General features: G+C 37.6%; 1 protein-coding gene across 3 annotated transcripts in view; it reads left to right on the top strand.

Moving 5' to 3' along the window:
* The window catches only part of PAPSS1 (3'-phosphoadenosine 5'-phosphosulfate synthase 1), a 54,702-nt gene extending 36,602 nt beyond the window's left edge, over positions 1-18,100 (top strand). Inside the window, exons 11-13 of one of the 3 annotated variants that reach the window (XR_008576888.1) lie at positions 12-241; positions 10,061-11,381; positions 11,897-18,100. Coding sequence is in view for 1 of the 3 variants with exons in the window: in XM_054824223.1 (XP_054680198.1) it covers positions 12-241; positions 10,061-10,199 (369 nt within the window). In the remaining 2 variants the exon portion in view is untranslated. Of the gene's footprint in view, positions 1-11; positions 242-10,060 lie in introns of all 3 variants that reach the window. The other 2 variants (XR_008576889.1, XM_054824223.1) reach the window with 2 other exon arrangements.
* Positions 18,101-18,853: the final 753 nt, after the last annotated feature.

Genomic DNA, 18,853 nt, shown 5'->3' with positions numbered 1-18,853 from the left:
CTCTGTTCTAGGTTCAATGGCACTGTAGATCACGGATGGTTGCAGGAGCTAACTTCTACATTGTAGGGCGAGATCCCGCAGGCATGCCACACCCTGACACTGGGAAAGATCTGTATGAACCAACCCATGGTGCCAAAGTGTTGACAATGGCTCCAGGCCTCCGAGCACTTGAAATTGTACCCTTCAGAGTTGCAGCTTATAATAAGAAAAAGAAGTGCATGGATTATTATGACTCTGATCAGTAAGTTGTATTTTCATTTTAAGACTTTTTGAGCAATAGCTGCCTTTTACCCCTTGCCCACATAAAAAAATTGTTATTAATTAAATTCATATTGCTTAAAGATGGCAGTGTTTAAAAGTGGTTTTAGATCACAAATGCAACGTGACTTCTGACTTCACCATGATTTGGGTGCGGTTTCACAGCACAACTAACCTGATCCAACTTTAGCTGCCACTGCAAGCTCCCGTTTTCCTCCCAGGTACTGGAGTTTCTCTAGTTCTGGAACTTGTTGGCACAGATTAGTAAATCCACAGAAAAATATTGCTATTTATTATAATGGTAAGATTAGCTTTCTACTGGTTTATCTTTCTAAATGTGCTTCTCAGGTCAGGTGTCAGGTATGCATCAAATATGATGGAAGAGAAACAATAAGAGAGTGTAGCAGGGAGAGTGTAGCAGGCAAGAGAGGGTGACAAATAGCTGTTCGTTCTGTTTAACAATAATGCAAAATGATGCCCTAAGTCCATTGTATGTCCCAGGGTTTTCAGCTTGCTTTTTTTTTTTTTTTTTAAAAATAAATCCGGTTACAGGACAGGTAATCTCACCTCTTGCATGTTCCAATATTATTTTTCACTTGTGGCATAGCGGAGTCCAAAACTCAATACATATATAGCTGTGTTACCAATGAGTGGGACTGGGAAAGATGACTTGTCATTTTAGTTTAAACCTCTTTATTCAGATTATTGAACTGTACTTTTGTTTGACATCAAACTGCAGTTGAAGTTAATACTGAAATACAAACTGTCAGGCAAGATGTTTTTCTAAAAAAACCTTGGGATTTTTATATTCTGGCTGTTTCCTACTGCTTCTAACTGAAGAAGTATGTCTGTAGAACATAATTCGTCTTTGAAAGCACGAAATCAGCATGGGATAGATTGATCTGTAAAAATGAACCCATCTCTTATCTCTTGTTCTTCAGCTGCTTATGCTGCATTTATACTGAGTATTAAAGTCTCCAAGGATGTCACTGTGGCTTGTGACAATCAACCAGCAAGTTTTATTCAGCAGCTTGTGTCTTTCTTACCATGAGTTGTGTTTATTAGTAGATAATGTGCTGGCTTAACCTTGATTGTAAGCTATGTAACTGCTTTATATTTCAGCAGTAAATTACAAGCACCTGAATTAGTCTGCTTTTATTTTTAAAAGCTGCAAAGTGTTACCATCTCTTGCAGAACTAAATATAACTTCCTATGTTCTTCTGTTGTTTGGAAATCGTAAGCAGCATGATAAAGGCAAATCTGTTGAAACTTGACAATTAAAATAGTTTCACTGTGTATTGCTCTGACGTCCATATGTGTTTAGAAATTCGCTACATTGCAGGTGTTTTAAAATTGAAGCTAATCAGGGAGGCTTATTTAGCAGTTGTAGTTTGATGATGATGTTCTTCCTTCCTCCTCCCTCCCATATAGGCAGCATTCCAGTGTAAAGTTCTCCTTATTGTTGTGAAACTTCTCTTTGGATGGCATTGCAACAGGTTTTTTCTTCTTAAGTGAAGCTACGGACAGTAGCATCAGATCAGGTCTATGCCCTGACACATAATGGTATTTTCATTAGGAGGAATAAAATCAGAGGAAAGGGCACTCCTAGCATATATGACATGAAAGCCTTTTCCTAGAATTAATGCCTCTTAGCTAGCTGTTGAACACTTTACTACCTTTGTGCCTTTCATTATTTGCGATGCATCTGGAAGCCCTGTTGCTGTGCACAGTAACTAGATTATGGGGTAAATATTGCTAGTGTTATGCAAACCTGTATACACTATAGCATAATGTTCAAAAGGCTGTTGTAGTAGATACTATGGGTATTTTTCCTGTTTGTTGTCAAAGTAATTCAGCAAATTTTAGAAGATAAATACACAAAGATTAAAGTGAAATAGTTATACTGGTGTACCACTTATAATTTGGAATAGAAGGGGACTAACAATGTGAGAGGCCAGAATTCTCATTGCATGGAACAGAAAATCTTTGTAGAAGAATATTGATTCTGTGATCATCTATACTGTACTCTTAGGATAGATTTGATTTAGATCAAGGGGAGTAAAATCGTACCTCTGTCATTAGCCAGAACAAATGATTAAAAAAAATAAATCTCTGTGGTAACAGGTTTTGCCTTTTGTCACAGACCGCATTATGTGCACCCTATTATCCTTTCATTATGCCTGTGGGGACCCTTTGGCTTGAGGCATTTTTTTTTTTTCTGTTTCTGTCACTGTCTTGGAAAAAAGACCACACTGCAATTAGTGTGCAGTTTTGCCTTGCTGCTATCAGAATGTAAGACCATTTGTGCTGTCCCTCCCTAGATACTGTTTGTAAACTACAGTGTAGACTGGAGTGTGGCAGCAATCCTCTAGATGGCAATGCAGACACATGCAGACTCCCTGAAGACAGAGCCATTACTGCTCCTGCTTGCCATAGACAGAACACTGTTGTAGGCTCCAGAGAGAGTTAGAACTTGGGTGGGTGCAGCTGGCTACATTTCAAGATAGTCTGTGTAATGCTGAAAATGTGGCAGGATCCTGGACCGTGTGGTGTTTGACTCCGTAAGGAGGGTGGCAGGGAAGAGAGGGTTGTCTGGAAGTATGAGAGGATCAGTACTGGTGGAAGACCCTTGGATGTGAAATAGTGATGTTCACTGAAATCTTTCATGAGTGCACCACTTACCTGGTGAAAAACACAGCATGAAAATGTGGGGAAGAGGTTGTATGCATAGAAGCATTGCTCTGACTTGTTTTGGAAATAAGTAGCTTGATTTCTGTTGCACCTTTCTCAGTTGTTTGAGGCTTGGAGATTTGACAGCCAACTAGGCAATTCAAGAATTTACATCGCTAATGGATGCACAGAAGGTTATGGCAAGTGGGTTTCCCTTGGACTGAGCTATAGCTGAGCTGTGCGTCTTAGCTGCTGGAAGCAGTTATTCTCTCCCTGAGTGGTCATCTCTTCTATTCTTTCAGGCCTCCTAGACTCTTCTATCTGAGAAGGTGCTTGTGAGAAGCCATAATGGACACCATCTGCTATCTTGGGTGTCTCTAATTTGGCAGAGTTAGGCCCACACCTGGCTTGGCAGCAAAGACATGCAGAGGTTATTGCAGTTGGGCTCTTTGCTGATGTTAGTAAATTATCTTTCTGCTTCTGAAGGCAATCCCAAGCCGTGGGGACAATGGGGGATGAATCTTTGGCTAGTGGTAAGAGGTTACCAAAAGCTTGATCCAACTGCCAGAAGGATGTTTGACAAGTTGGGGCTGCAGCATTAGCAGTGGCAGAGAGTTGCTTTGCTTGTGACATCTCTAAACATTCATGCTCAGCTTTTATGCGAAAGATGTAACACATGCTCAAAACCTAACCCCACAGGCCTACATGGAGTGCTTTTGTGTGCTGAGTTGGTACTGGTCAGCTACATACCATAAGATACTGGGCAACTATGCGGGACCTAGCTGTGGCTAAGCTGCTCATGACCTGGTGGCAAGCCTGGGAAGCATCGAAAAGCCTACCACTGGCCCTGCCTCCAAATTAGTAACAAAGGCCCTTACTTCTCAGGTGTGCTGCCTGTGAGTCTAAGAGGTCATTGTTCTTAAGGGCTTCAGCTCCCAAAGGTGTCCATGCAAGTGCAGTTTTACATAGTCAATATAGAAGCTAGGTTTGTTTCTCGCTTCCATTAGCATCCTCCAGAATGCACACTGCCCTTGCAGTTTCAGTAGACCCGGTATCTCTGCTTGGGAACAGTCTGGAGAACATAACTGTGTGTTAGGGTGTCATGCTGCTGGTTAACAACATTGAGCTGCTGTGATGTTGTGTTAGAGCTGAAGTCACTTGCAGCAGGTGTATCTACATGTACCCCTGTTTATGAGGAAAGGCAGAGATAGGGATAAAGAGGAAGGCATTCAGGGATAGTCATGGAGCATTGTGTGTGACGAAAGGGGGTAAGAAAAGACTGATGTAAAAGCCTTTATACTACTTGCACAGCAATTGTAGTTGCAGAGTGGTGCACAAAGTTTAACTTGTATGAATTGTTTGACTAAAGTTGCCCTTTAAAGTATTAAGACCTGTGAACAATCAATGAATTGAAACTATCTTTGTATTTTACCTCATGAAGCCACCACAATTTTTACTTTATTTCTTGGATATCAGAACTAGGTTTAGCACCTCATGGAACTGCAGTCTTAAAACATATTTTTGAAAAAGATGTGCCTAAAACTAAGATTTAGGAAAGTGATTTGAGGAATGCATTTGAAGCAATGTGTAGCAGCACAGGTAGAGCTAACTTAATTTTATTTTCCCTATGGTCAAAATGAGGATAATAAAAATTCCCTTTTTATTGTTGCTGAAGTCAAATAGCAAGCCTAGTCTAAGTTTCTGTGAGAAGCCTGAGCATTTCCACTTGCATAGAATTCTGAAGAAATAATACATATAAAAACTAGTATGAATATTGGTACAGTCCTTTGCTTATCATAGTTTTTACCCTTTTAGATTTCATAGAATTTTGGATCAGTAATTGAATATGTCCAAACATTTTGGAAAAGTTTACTCTACTTATAAGGGAGAAATTCCAAATGAATGTCTGATCTGTGAACCACTATTAGACTGAAGCATAAATAAAAAACAACCAAAGAACCAAGCAACCAACAAAAAACACCTCCACCCCGCAAAAAATCCCTACCCAATGCTGAAATCCCTTCAGAAAAACAGTGTGTTTCTTCAGCCAAAAGGGCCTCTCAAACAGTTACCACAGACAATTGTAATTTGGGATTGGTGGCTTAATAATAGTAGTTGTTTGGGTGAGCAGAGATTCCCAATTCTTTACAGAAGATCAGTCCTATAAAATGCAGCCACAGGCTGCTGCTGAGAAAAAACTCAATTAAGAAAGGAAATTAGTCTGGCAATTAAAAAAGCCACAGCAGTGTCTGGAAAAATGGGATTTTTTTTTTTTTTTTTTTTTTTTGGTCCTGAAAGAAAACTGATGAGATCATTTTGGCTAAAAGAAACTCATAAGTAAGGTTACTGGGGCAGACGGTTTATACTTTCTGTAAAATGTCAATGAGGTATGGGTATCTGTGAAGAGAGACTTTATATAGTTTATTCCCAGGACCTTTAGTATGGTTGTCATGACTGCTTTAATACTGTCAAGTCATACTTACAGGACAGCTGTTCCAGCTAAGTACATACTGTTCCCAAATTTGGTGTGATACCTGATTTTTAAAGTGATAGTAGGAGGCTGAGATAAGCTATGTGAAATATGGTTTCTCAATTATCATTAGTACATAACTCAGGATACATTGAAACACTACAGCAGCTCAGAAGACTTAAACCCTCCTGCCAGTCAGAAAGGAATTTCATTCACAGCAGGTAAAGGATTTTCTTTGCCTATGTTGATAGTAATCACATTATTATGTTCTACCTTCACAAAGAGTTTGCTCTTGGGCAGTCAGGTTTTGAACCTAGCTGATACTAGTTGGTTCACTCAGCATCATGGGGCATTCCCAAGGCACAGCATAGACCGATGTAACAAAGACTTGATACTGTAAGGGACAATGTTCTGTTCCTGTAGGAGTTACTGTGTAAGTCATGACTTGATGCTGCAAAGGCAAAATTTAAATTCAGTGACAATCCTTCTGAAAAGGGTTGTAAGGTTAGTTTTTTACCTCATGACAAATCCTGTTCAGGAAGTGTGAAGTTGGAGAAGGAGAATTGTTAAAGGATTGAATCCCAGATAAGGAGGCTGTGAATTATCCTAGGAATTAATTGGATCTAAAGTTTACCAGCTGAGTAGAACATGGCAGTCATTTTGAAGCCAAACCAAAGTGAACAAGTCATGTTATTATTTTATTTCCATACACTTGTTCCCAAAAAACATACTTTTATGAATAGGCAAAACTGTGAAAGAATGGTCTGTACTTTTATGATGAGTTTTGTATTTAAGAGTAATTTCTTCAGACCTTGAGAGCACCAGACATTGCCCTCCGTAGAGAATGGGAATTCCAGGAAGGGCATTTGCACATTGCCAGATACCCCAACAGAAGGTCAGGGTTCCCAAGATTATGACTGGCCTTTAGTGCTCCCAAGTGAAAAATCAATTACTTAATATATTTTATACTTAGATTAAACCTGTAGGGAATAATTGTTGAACAGGAAAAAATATTCTTCTCAGTCACTGTATTAAGGTACTGTATTGATGCATCAGATATACAGCAGAGGTTTCCTGTAGGGCTGTGGGCATCTTCATGCAGTCATTTCCCACTTGCAAAATGGTGCAACTTCTTTGGTTTCTCACAAGAACCGTAAGGTCTTTGAAATCTTAGCCTCATACACTGCTCTTAGCATGTTTGAGCTCATAACAAAGCATAAAGACCTGTCATTTTTGCTGGGGTCACTTGTGGTATTAGAATGAAAAATGATTATTGAATGCATAAAAAATGGGAAATCCATTTAATATTAAAATGTAAGTCTTTGTAAATGAAAGAAAGGAAAAAACTGGTGTATGAATACTTAATCTTCTGTGTATGGTTTTTAGTGTCCTTTGAGTCTCATAGTCACTGTGAATAGTTTGAAGATTAATTAACAGTACAAAATTGTTCCTATGTTATTCTGAATAAATCACTTCCTGCTTTCCAAATATAAAATACTTGTGTACCTGTGGGTATCTGTACGTATATATAGCTCTGTGTGAGAGCACAATCCAAAGTGTAAGAAAAGATTCCTTTTCTCCTTTTGCTAGATGTATGAGACCACAGCAAAGTTATGTATTTTCTGTTTGCCTAGCCTTGTCCTCTGTAATTAAGGAGATTTCACAGCATGTGTATAAAAGGCTTTTTCCACACTGTGAGTCTAATCGGGTTCTAGGATGCTATGCCATGGAGCAAATACCAGTCTCAATGTAATATATTTCAAGACTGGTTTTCTGTTGACAAGTTTTTGTTGTGAATTTATTTCTGCCTTTTTTTCCTCTTTCTTTTGGAGAATATTTTTAATTACATTGGCACCAAATATTACGTTGATACTAGTCAAACTAAATTGGTAGTAAAAGGTCCAATCAACGTTACAAGCATTTACTAACATACAATGTGACTGAAAGAAAGCTATTTCCAGCAGCTACTGAATAAAAATTTCAAAGGCACTTAAATCTCATGCTCACAAAAGGCTTGGGTTAAGTTTCATTGAGAGTCATTCCAAATCTCAATTGAGAATGGAATTTGGATGGCTTTGGCATTTATATTTCATAGCAGCTGTAATGGTCAAGTATTTCCCCCTCTCATGTTCTGCTTAAATCAATTTTATGTACAGTAACTCCTAATATCCTGAAAATTCACTATGATCCAAATTACTTGACTCTTCTTTCTGGTTTCTTTTTCCACAAACGTAAATTACCCATACTGATATGTTTTATTTCAAAATGCTTGTGGTTCACATCACACCACAGTGCCAGTACTGGTAAGGTATTTCTGCTTAGAGGAAGTATCAGTTTCTTATATTCAAGAGTTTTGATTTTTACCAAAGACAATGAGTATTGAGTGGTTATTCAAATATTCTGGTTTAGATATGACAGTGGAGATTAAACTGGAAACAATACAATTGCAAATGCAGTAATTTTAAAAAAGGCAAAAATTACTGTGTTGTTTCAACATACAGTATATATTGCCAAAGCTCTGTTTGAGTCACTTTAGGGATTACTAATGAGGGTAATTTTTTTTTTTTTTTAAGAGAAAAACCCATTCAAAAGAGAAGTTTGGGATAATGAGAGGTCACCATTAATACTTTTGTACTTTTTAATAGTATTTTGGAAACATTTCTAGATATGTTATGAGATGCTGAATGCAATATGTTTCTTAAATGATTCTCACTCTTGTTTTTCTTTCCTTTTCTTATAGTTTCTGTAGATCTCCTTAGCTTTTTTTACGTTTCTCTCTTTCTTGATGTCTCCTATTCCAAGAGCTGCTTTTTATGCAACTAAGGATAAGAAGCAGCTAAAGGAATTGGGGGTCTTATTGAAGCAAACTTATATGGCATATCTAAATTTATTGTCTGAGTACCTTTATTTCACTTGTAGGGCATGGGAGAAAGTTGAGTGTTTTTCTGAGAACTTAACAGACAAGGAGGGGATAAAGCAGCTAACATTTTTTTAATGTTCCAACTTTGTTATGGTTACCACACTGTGGAGAAAACCATACATGGAGAAACTTTATAGCACTAGCTTTACTCTGCTCTTCCTGATCATCTGAAGACTCAATATTTTTTCGCTAGAGTTAACCAGGCTTATCACGTCCCCATATATATGTTATATAAATAGTTCTTTGCAAAGAACGCAAGTTATCTTCAAGCAGTGTTAGTGAACAGTCAGCATCTCTCTTACAACGAACAAAATTTTCAGGTGTTATAAATAGCAGTGACATAACTTTTTCTCCCATGGGCTTACATCAACTTTAAGTTTTCATTTTAATGTAATTTATATTTTGCGGAATTGAAGCACAGCAGGGTTTTTTGCCTTGTCGTACTTCAGGAACTCACAGTCCCGAATTGAGAGCAAAAGAACAGAGGATGCGTGGCAGTGGTGCTGTGTAAATGTATACAATTCAAATTAAAAAGTTATGGGGCTAGTGGTTTTGTGAAAGGGAACTGTGGAATGCTTTCTGCTTCTTGCTAACTTCCATACCCTACTGAGTGTAGCTCAGCACTTAGAGCCAAGTTCTGCCCCCTGATGCACACACTTGGCTCTTGTTTTTCTTTAAGGCATGTGCATCTGAGATCAATACTTGGCTGTTATTTCAAACAGACAATTATAGAATGAGTAATGCATACATGTTGCAAATTGAGCAAATGACATAAGTAAAATTGCATATTTAATTTAAGAATAAATAATTTTTGTTTTGAAGCATTTGATAGAACTCTGGCATTCTTGTCTTGCTTTTACTGTTTCAGTCCTGTGAGGAGTAAGCGTTAAACTTGTGGAGCTTTTGCTGCTTATGACCACATACCTGAGAAGTTTAATATTAATTTAGATTGTCATGTTAACAATAATAAACAATCTTGATCTGGGTTCATTTGTGCATTTGTCCAACTGAATTCTGTTTTTTAGGGAAAGGTATTTTTATTATTCCCCTGCTTTTTTCTTTTTTTTGAACTGTATGTGTCACATTACTGATATGCATATACATGTGTATGCATGCTCAGTGGCTTGCAGTGGCCCAGCTTGCCTCTAGACTCTGAGGTTTTTACTTTCTCTGTTCTGCAAACTGTCCTTCACTAAGATTTTGTGCAATGATGTTATTTCACATTCTGTATGGTACTGAAATGACCTTTTTCAACCAGCACTGGAATGACTGCCTTCAGCCAGCACATAGGGCTGGTCTGCTGCCATGGCAGGGCGAGGTGCAAAATAGGACGGCTGCTGTTGCTTGGCAGAGGGCTGAGACAGGAGGTGGTGGAGATGGTTCTCTCCAACAGCAGTTCCCTATTTCCTCATAAAGAATGAGCCAGATGGAAGGTCATCCTCCACAGATGGAAGCACAGACTCAATTCAGTCCACAGATCAGTTGGACCATGCTGCTAAACCCCAGGAGTTACCTAAGCTTGAGTATTTTAGAAGATGTATATTCTAGAGATTTACTGGCATTGCTGGCCAAATGTCTGGAACATTATACAGCATTATGCTCCCAAGCAGAAATTTATAAAGCATCAAGAAAGCAGAAGGGTTATGAGCAACTTTGCCTGCTTTTAAAATATGTTCTTTTCCCCCCCCTCCCCACCTTGCTCCTCTCCCTCTCCCCCCTTGCCCCCACTCCTATTCTCTCAGCCATGAAGACTTTGAATTTATATCGGGGACCCGCATGCGCAAGCTGGCTCGAGAAGGACAAAACCCACCGGAAGGCTTCATGGCTCCTAAGGCTTGGACTGTGCTGACAGAATACTACAAATCCTTGGAGAAGGCTTAGGCCTCTTATTAACTGCAGATCAACCTTTGACGCCTGATTTATTTACGAGAAGGGGACCACACAGTCACCGTTCATGTTGCTTTGTTGTGGTGTCTGTCAGGAAGTTCTTCTCTGAAAACAGACTCTTTCTCCCTAACTTAGCATCATTCTTTGCCTGTCCTTATGGATTCTATTATGTCCTGGCACCTAACTAGCTGCTGGTTTTAATGTCTTCTCTTTTATTACAGTTAATATTCTTGCAGTAGGATTTTTAACTCTTGTCTTTTTTTATATATTTTACTGCCTCTGTCCTATAAGTTCTGCAGCTGTTAAATAGATGCAGCTTTTTTCACATGTTATTTAAACTGCTGGGTAGTCCCTGGTTTTAGTAGTTTATAGAAGAAAAGGTAATGGTTAGACCCTTAACTATTAATAGATTATCTATAAATTGAAAAAGTAAATAAGTTTTAAAACATCTATAAAGTGTCCTCATCTTTAACTCATCCTCATCTCCAGAAGCACTTAACATTAATTTCTCACTATACGTAATCAAAAAGCAGAGGGTTTTTTATGTAGCATAATTAAACTTTTTGCTTTCTTTGTTTAGTTTTTGAGTTCATTGAGTTGTCCGGTGGTGATTCTCTTCTGCTGTGGACTTGTAAAGATGGCCAAGTAATGAATAAAAGAAAATATCCAGTTTTCACTTTGAATTGATACTAATCTAGATTTTTTTTTTTATTTTTTAATATGTGCTTGTTGCCATAGGTGTCAGTAGGAAATGTTTTATTTCATTTCATGTAACTTGCCAGTTTTCTGTTTTGGTTCCAAATATACTTGTTCAGCCTACTACAACTTTAAAAAAAGTATGACAGAGCAACCTTGAATTCATGTTTAATTATTGCAAGAAAAATAAAAACAAAATCTTTAGGTCTTGGCATTTCCTGTGGTACAAATGCTTAGTCCTGAGGTTAATTTTCTGGCTATTTTTCAAGGTCTCCAAAGAGTAATGTCGTTCTCTTGGTTCAGCTCTGCTTGCTTGAAAGACAAAGCATGTGTTGTTCTTCTAGGATTCTTCAAAAATCCTGAAATTGATTCATTCAGTATATGAAACATTAACTGCTAAAGGAAGACATAAAAAATAAAGTAAAACACTTCAAGTGTAAAGTAACACTGACTTGTTGGGATCTTTTCAAGCATTTGCAGGTAATCGGTGGAAGTGTTGTAACCCCTTTTAGCCTATTAGCTAGAAACTGTCTCATATCCTTCTCACAGAAACTTACTCTTCTGTTATTAAACAGTGTATATAGGAAGAACCAGCTCAAAATTGTTTTTAGAGTATTGATACTGTCCTCCCACTGAGCCTGGATGAAGCATATGTTCATGTCTCTTTTTTTTTTTTTTTTTTTTTTTGGATGGGGGGGGAAAGTTGTGATGAGGGGACCTGTGTAATGAATGGGACAAATGCTACTTGCAATCTTTGTTTGTTTGCTTTGATAATTACTTCCTTCTCTTTTCTTCCTCTGTCTCTTTGAAGAGATGTAGAAAGTATCTTTCAATGGGATTCTTATCTCTGATAGAAAGTAAGGCAGAATTGGGAAAAGGCAAGAGGCATGTTTATTAGCAAACCACAACAATTACTTGAGACTGTTTTGGTAGTGTAAAGCTTATTTCTTCAGAATTGCTGAACAGATTTTCTTCAAACTTGGCTTTCTCTTTAGATTGCATCAATATGTAGGAAGTGCAAAATCCAGAAGAAGGACTTCATTTATGTGCAGCTGTTTGTGCAAAACTTCAAGTTCAACTATGAAGGTGAACAAGCTTCTAAAATGGGATTTGCTGTTGGAAATTGGAGTTTGGACTCTGCTGTCAGGTTTGATTCTTTTGCTAGCTATGATGAAATATAATAAAAATACTTTGGCAGAATAGCAAATACAGGTGAAAGTTTGTAGAAGTTAATGTTTTAAAAATGCTGTGTGCGCTATATGAAGTTCGGAAAATAAGTGGGAGTGGTGAGCATGAATGTGAATCATTTAGAAGTTAATTTAGAAGCAGGAAGTTTGAGCAAATTAATACAGTGATAACAAGCAGATCTAGTTTTCATGCTTAGCTGGTTTAAAGCTGAGGCCCTGTTGTTACAGTGCTTCTGGAAAGTATTCCTTGCAAGGCTCTGTATTAAAGCAGCTTTCAGGTTTATTCTAACATTAAGCCAACAGCTATGGCATTCCCAGCATAATGCTGATTAAGAACAGGAGCATCTGGTCAATTTGTGGGCAGGACTTGCTCTATGCAGCAGTATCTTATGGTATCGTATGAGTTTTCACTGTAGAGTTCAAATTTTTCCTCTTGTCTGTAGCTGCCTTATTTAAGGAAGCTGTACTTACATGAAAGGGCTACCCCAGAAATTATTCTTTTGTCAATGTGTCTCTTTAGCTTTTCTCTGCCTTATCTCAGTTGGTAGCGTTGTCAGTTGGCCAGTCCTCATTCTGTAGGTTCAATTTCATTAAGGGTGCTATGGCATTTGAAGATCTTCTGAAACAACAGTTGAGTGTCTTCTAGGAGGCAGCAACAGTACTAATGAGATAATGGTTGTTGTACCCAACACCTGTCTTCCCACACCTGCACTGTCACCAAAGAACAAAGACTTCAGGAACATGCCACACAAAAGTAGTAATACTCTTGAACCATGTGATGGATATGAGGGCAAGCAGGACCTAACTTTCCAGCTGGGAAAATAAAAAGCTCCATTGTTGCATTTCTTCAGTTCCTAAAACAACTCTCTTACTGGAAAAGTACTGATATGTACATGAATCACGAATCTAAGCAGTTATATAGGTGTGTTCTTTTCTTATGAAGAACAGCAAAATCAAACTTCCGAGTATGTCCTTTTTCTAAAGGTCATTTTGCTTTAACAATCAAGAGAAGTTTTACTCTGTTCATTAAAATGAAAAATGTCAAAAACTGTTTCCCCTGCCTCTACATTGATCTATCTTGTAAAGGGTTCTTTACTTGCTACTCTTGTGCAGGATAATTTATGGCTATTATACTGTGCTGCTTGTACAGTCTCAGGATGATTATTCACTTCTAGCTGATAATTCTGATGTATGAAAGTAATACCACCCTCAATCCGTGTGGCTGATACAAGGATAATCTGGACCCAGCTTTCCAAAATACAAGGATTAATGAAGTAGGTGGAGAATACCAAACCCTAATCCTTAGGGTTAAATAAATGGTACAAAATTACCACCTCTTCTAGGTGAAATGATTAATTCCAGATGACTTTGATTCCTGCAATACCTATGAGCAACTTAAGAAAAAGGCAAGTTTTTTGTAAAGAACCTCATGGCTGAGAATTCTGTTTTCCTATGTGAGCTCCTGTATGCCTGTTTTTGACTAACACAAATACTCAGAGTAACTTCTCGAGTAAGGATCTACAGTTGTGATGGAAAAATAGTTGATGAACGCTGAGGATGCTGACTCCTGTCTGATTTTTTTTTTTTAAATCTTTCAATAGGGGATCTGAGCACTAACAAAGTAATACATCAGAGATGTGAAATGGAAAATGTAGACCAGGTCACAGGTTTTTTTAGATGCAGTTTGAAGCTAACCAAGCTTCTACATCTGGAATAATTCAGTAGAAGTCAGGAGGGGGAGAAAATGAGTGGATGTCTTGGCATGACGGTCATGGTGGTGGTGGAAATAGAACAGTGCTACCATGAGCTGCATAGCAAATACTGTAATTGGCTTGAATTTGGACCTCCTTTGCATTTCATATTTCCTTAATTTCAAAAAGTTCCACAGGTAGGTCACACAGAGTTAAACGTACTGCCTTTCCATGCTACAAAAAGAATAAAAGTTACTTTGAGCATCCTGATTGAATACTAACAGAGTAGTCCAGATCCTTTTCCCTTCCTGATGGATTAAAGGTGCTAATCAATGTATTATCCTTTTTTCTGTAAATGCTGACAGCTTCAAAAGCAAGTGTGTGTGTCATTTTCGGTATTTACACACATGGTATCCCTTGTATCTCTAGTCTTGAACCTTTAAGCTTTTGTACTAGGCACTGTAGGAACATAGGAAAAAAGCTCGCATTTGTGCTTCCCAGTGAGTCAGAAGACAAGTTTACTATGGCACCATCTCTAAAGACAGGGAAAGGGAAAACTATTCCTTCACTTAATATAAGAGAATCCACAGGAAAAAATAAGATAGAAACTTTGCATACATGTCTGTTTATGCATCTATAGGAACAGGATTTACTGTGGTGCTTGAACACTAGTAATGAATGTATAGGGGTGGTATTCCACTTATCACACCTGACACAGAATCCTTCACCGACACCAACTGTAAAATAATAGGGACTTCAGCCTGGAGTAATTTTGTTGAATTAAATGGTAGAATGGAAGCAACTGATAGCTCAGAATTAATATTTTGTTGTTCTTTATGAATTGGTCTTGGAAACTTGCTTACCAAAACTCCTGATTCAGATGCTGTTAAAGAGGAGCATGACACTAGTTCCATTTTTTTCCAATGTTTAGAGTTTTTTACAAGACAGAGGTGAGACGCTAGATTGCCAAGGGTAAATTTAAAGCCTTCAACGGCCAATTCATTGGATATGAGAGTTCCTTGCCAGCAGCCAAACAGGTGTCGGGTAAACATGTGATTTAAAGGAAGACTGTGCTGAGGTTTCTGCTCAGTTGTGGTGTTTTACCTTGAAGAAAGCCTGAGGGCTGGAATAGCAGGGCCTCTTTTAAATTTGCTTTCTCATTTCACAAAAAAAACCTTTTTGATTATGAATATGGCTGGATTTTTACTAGGCTTTTGAAGTGTCCATTGAAGGGTTTTCTTTGTGTCTCCTGCAAGCTCTCTGTCTGCTCTTGTGGTATTAGGATTTTTTTTTACCTGTATCCTTTTTCATTATTTAGTCTTTATTAAAATCACTTCTTTTTTTCTTTATGGGAGGGTATATATGTGCGTGAGCCAGAATCATGCCTTCAACATTTCCAGAGCTGTTTGCCCTAGAAACCTCATCTTGATATCATTTTGAAGTTGAGAGGGGGGAGGCAACTACACTGAAAGCTAGAAAACACTACTTTAAAGCCACATCTGGAATTCTTAGATAGTAAATGGCTCCAACTTAAAACAGAGAATATAGAGATTTTATATGCCATAAAACTCAAGAAGCCTTGGATTCAGTATAAGGACTGTCACCCGACCTTCATGTTAAAGTACAACTACACAATGCTTTGAAGTATGATTGTAGTCAGAATGCTACCTGTCTAAGTATTTAAAAAAAAAAAAAGTCCGTTTCAGTATAAATTTCAGTGGGGTGGAAATAGTGCCCAAATCTTGCTTTTATCCTCTGCAAACAAAGCTGTTTTGTCTGTGGGGTCCTACACTTGTTACTCTAAATTGCGTCATATGAGAAAATATAAACATTTTGGCCATATCCACTTATTTTCATCTCATAACAGCAGTTATGATTGCAAGTAAAAGACTTACAGTCTAAGCTGTGAGGTTTTCGGTTTTTGCTGAGCACCTGCAGATCTGCAGGCTTTCCACCCAGTTGACCTCTGCCTGATTTTTTATGGTCTAAATCAATTATTTCTGTAATGATTGATAGTAAAGTTTGTTGCAATAATTGTGATGAGACAGATGAAAGACACCTATATCCATGTGTTAATATTCCCTGAACATCATTGGTGCATTTGATTATAAAACATGACATTTTGTTCAGGAGGACAAACGTACTCCTCTAACATGGAAACACTTCTCTGTTTTCAGGAGTGCTCATCAGAGAAAGAGAAAACGTTTAGGTTTTCGTACTATTAATTTGATTTGATCAACAGCTTTCTCAAAGGCTTAAGTGGAAGCAGAAGAGACTCCTTGACCCTTAAACATTTGGGTCAAATGGGTTGTCTGCTGTAGAATGGAAAACTGCAGCCAGATAGTCCACGGAAAGTTGTTTGCAGGATTGCTCACATGTCATTGAGTTCTGCCTTATGTATAGTTCATCTACCACCTGTGAAAAACAATATTTTGATCATTTGATTCAGTTGTTTCCAGACAATGAAGACAATCATGAGACAAGATCAAGTTTAAGCGTAACTTTCCACTAGGAAAAAGTTTAGCACTGTTATAGTTTAAATATAAACTAGGGTACAGTCTGAAAGATCCAGTGTTATAATTATATGAGCAAAAATTTCCTATCATGCTATGTGACAGCGGAGCAATAAACATGCCATCAGAGTCAACATCAGAAGTACAGTGCAAAATGCTAAGTATTATTGACACTTCTTCATTAGAGACATTTATAACTCCTTTGTTCATTATTTCTTCAAGGAAAAATACTGCTTCTTTTTGAAAACTGAAAATATGTTTGCTTTTACTTGGTAGCTAGAGACACTCAGAAAGGCAGTGATTCTTCATAGTTTTTACTGTTTTGCTGTGAGTATTTTTAAATACACGCACACTTCTGAGCTCCACAATGAAATGGCTTTGCAAAGAACATTAAAGGTTTAAAGTTCTCCTTTGTAAACGTTCTTGGCTATTTTACTTGTAGTAGTTTGGTCATTTTTTCCTCTGTACAAAGAGGAAAAAAAAGTCTCATAAAGGTTGATCTTATGTAGAGATTGGGTACAGAATTTTCATCAACTATTAGAATAACTATAGCTGGTTTCCTTTTCATACAAGCTTTTCATTCATGTTGTGAGGATTTCTTGTCAAATACTTCATGTGCTGGAGAAAAGTGTATTTAAAGACGGTGAATTGATGGTGGAGAATTCCAGGATAGCTTCATTCAAGCACCAACAATAAAAGACCACATCGTGTAATATGTAATTCTTTCAGAAGAATACTGTGCCTTTTCTATAATCATAGTTGTGAAATAAATGCAAATTCAAAGCAGCATGTTCTGTCTAAAACATGTGCAGAAAGAAATGAACATTCTTCAGTCGGTGGTTCTCTGGGGGAAAAAGCTTCCTTTTCACATTTTGAATGTACTTGAAAAATGAAACATAAACATCCTGATCTTTCCATTTCCATACTTAAAAGATGTGTCTTGATAGGTGACCAATGTGTTTTCTGTCTCTTATTCAAACAGTTGCATTGTCTTCAGTTTGAGCATTTGCTGAATATTGGCAGCGAACTGAAAATCATGGTCTATTTAGACCAATTCTACACTAGACAGTTTCAAACATGCAAACTCATTTTTTCATTTAGACATATTCAATTGACTTTTTTCACCTGTATGTAACCTGCAACAACTCCTTATTTCAGATTTTTTTACATAACTATGTAACTAATGAAAGAAAACTCAGCCTCTTTACCTGTTCTTGGTTTGATTATTATCCTATATGTGTCTGTAGATCTTGAAACTAATCCTAAGGAAATAGGTGCCTTTCCACATTGTTTTTGTAATGTTATCTCTGGAAGACATCATCGATGTTTGTCAATGTGAACTTGAAAGATCTGGCTGCCTGTGGAGAAATGAATCTGATTGTATTGAGAGCCTGCAGAGTTTGTGTTAACTCTCCTCTCTGTAAGTCTGTGACTGGATGTTGGAATACTCAGAGGCTTTTATTTTGGCAGAAAATGGTTGTCACTGTTTTCTTAAATGTGACACAATGGGGGTTTCCAAAGTAATACTTATCTTAACTAGCCAAATAAAGACAAAAATCGTAAACTAGGAGCTTTTTAGCCAGTGGCTTACAAAACGATCAGTAGAAATTAAAGATGACCTGCCCACTAAAACCCAGAGGTTTGTGCATGTGTATATCCCCAGGGAGACGATCAGTAACGTGAAGAATTCCAGCATCGAAGAGGATTTTATGCAGTATGAATTTATTGTGCATTTCATGGCTCCTGTGGAATTTTCAATGTCTGCTCAATCTCCACATGAAATTTTAATAAAATATGTGCTCATAGTACATTCCCCTTTTGTATCTTTTTCTTCCTTTTCTCATAAAATATTCTGCTATTGTTTCAGACTGAAAATTTTCTTGACTTGGATGTGCTGAGGGAAGCATCGCAGTTTACAAGGGAACTCATGCAGTTTACAGTTTCATCAGTCAGCTGTGAAAACTATGAGAGAAGGGGCTGGAGAGTGTTCTGTGACAATGAAGTTTCCGATTTTGGTCAAGGCTGGTATAACAGGGGCCTACAATCTTTTCTTGGTTTGCAGACAGGTGTGTAGCATTTTTTATTTGGTTGGGTTTTTTTGTTTTAGTGAGCATTAGTCAGCCTGTAATCTTGTTATTGTTTAACTATCTTCTGAGGTTCCTTTAAGGGTAGTCTGTGAGCCTTTCTGGAAGTGCAGCTCACAAGTTTACAACCATTGGTCTAGAATAACAGTTAATAAGTTTTCATGTATTTTGTCTATATAAAATTACAAAGTACAGAAACATTCAAAGAAACAAGAATAAAAATAAAAGGAAAGAATAAAAGATGATTATACATGGAGTAGGCAGTATTTGAGGGGTTAGCATGTTCCTGTTTAGGCCAAACTCCATTTTACATCCACCGCATACAAGAAAGTTGCTGGTATATGTTGGCTTTCTGGGTTTGTACATTACCACAAATACAGGTAAGAACCCAATGAAAGCAAAGACAACAGCTCCAAACCAGCCAAAGCTTAGGAGGCAAGCATCTGAAGGAAAGATGACTCTTGCTCTCCAGTTAAA

This window comes from Grus americana, chromosome 4 (genome assembly GCF_028858705.1).
Source record: "Grus americana isolate bGruAme1 chromosome 4, bGruAme1.mat, whole genome shotgun sequence".
Taxonomy (NCBI): Eukaryota; Metazoa; Chordata; class Aves; order Gruiformes; family Gruidae; genus Grus; species Grus americana.
This window is presented reverse-complemented; position numbering and strand designations above follow the sequence as displayed.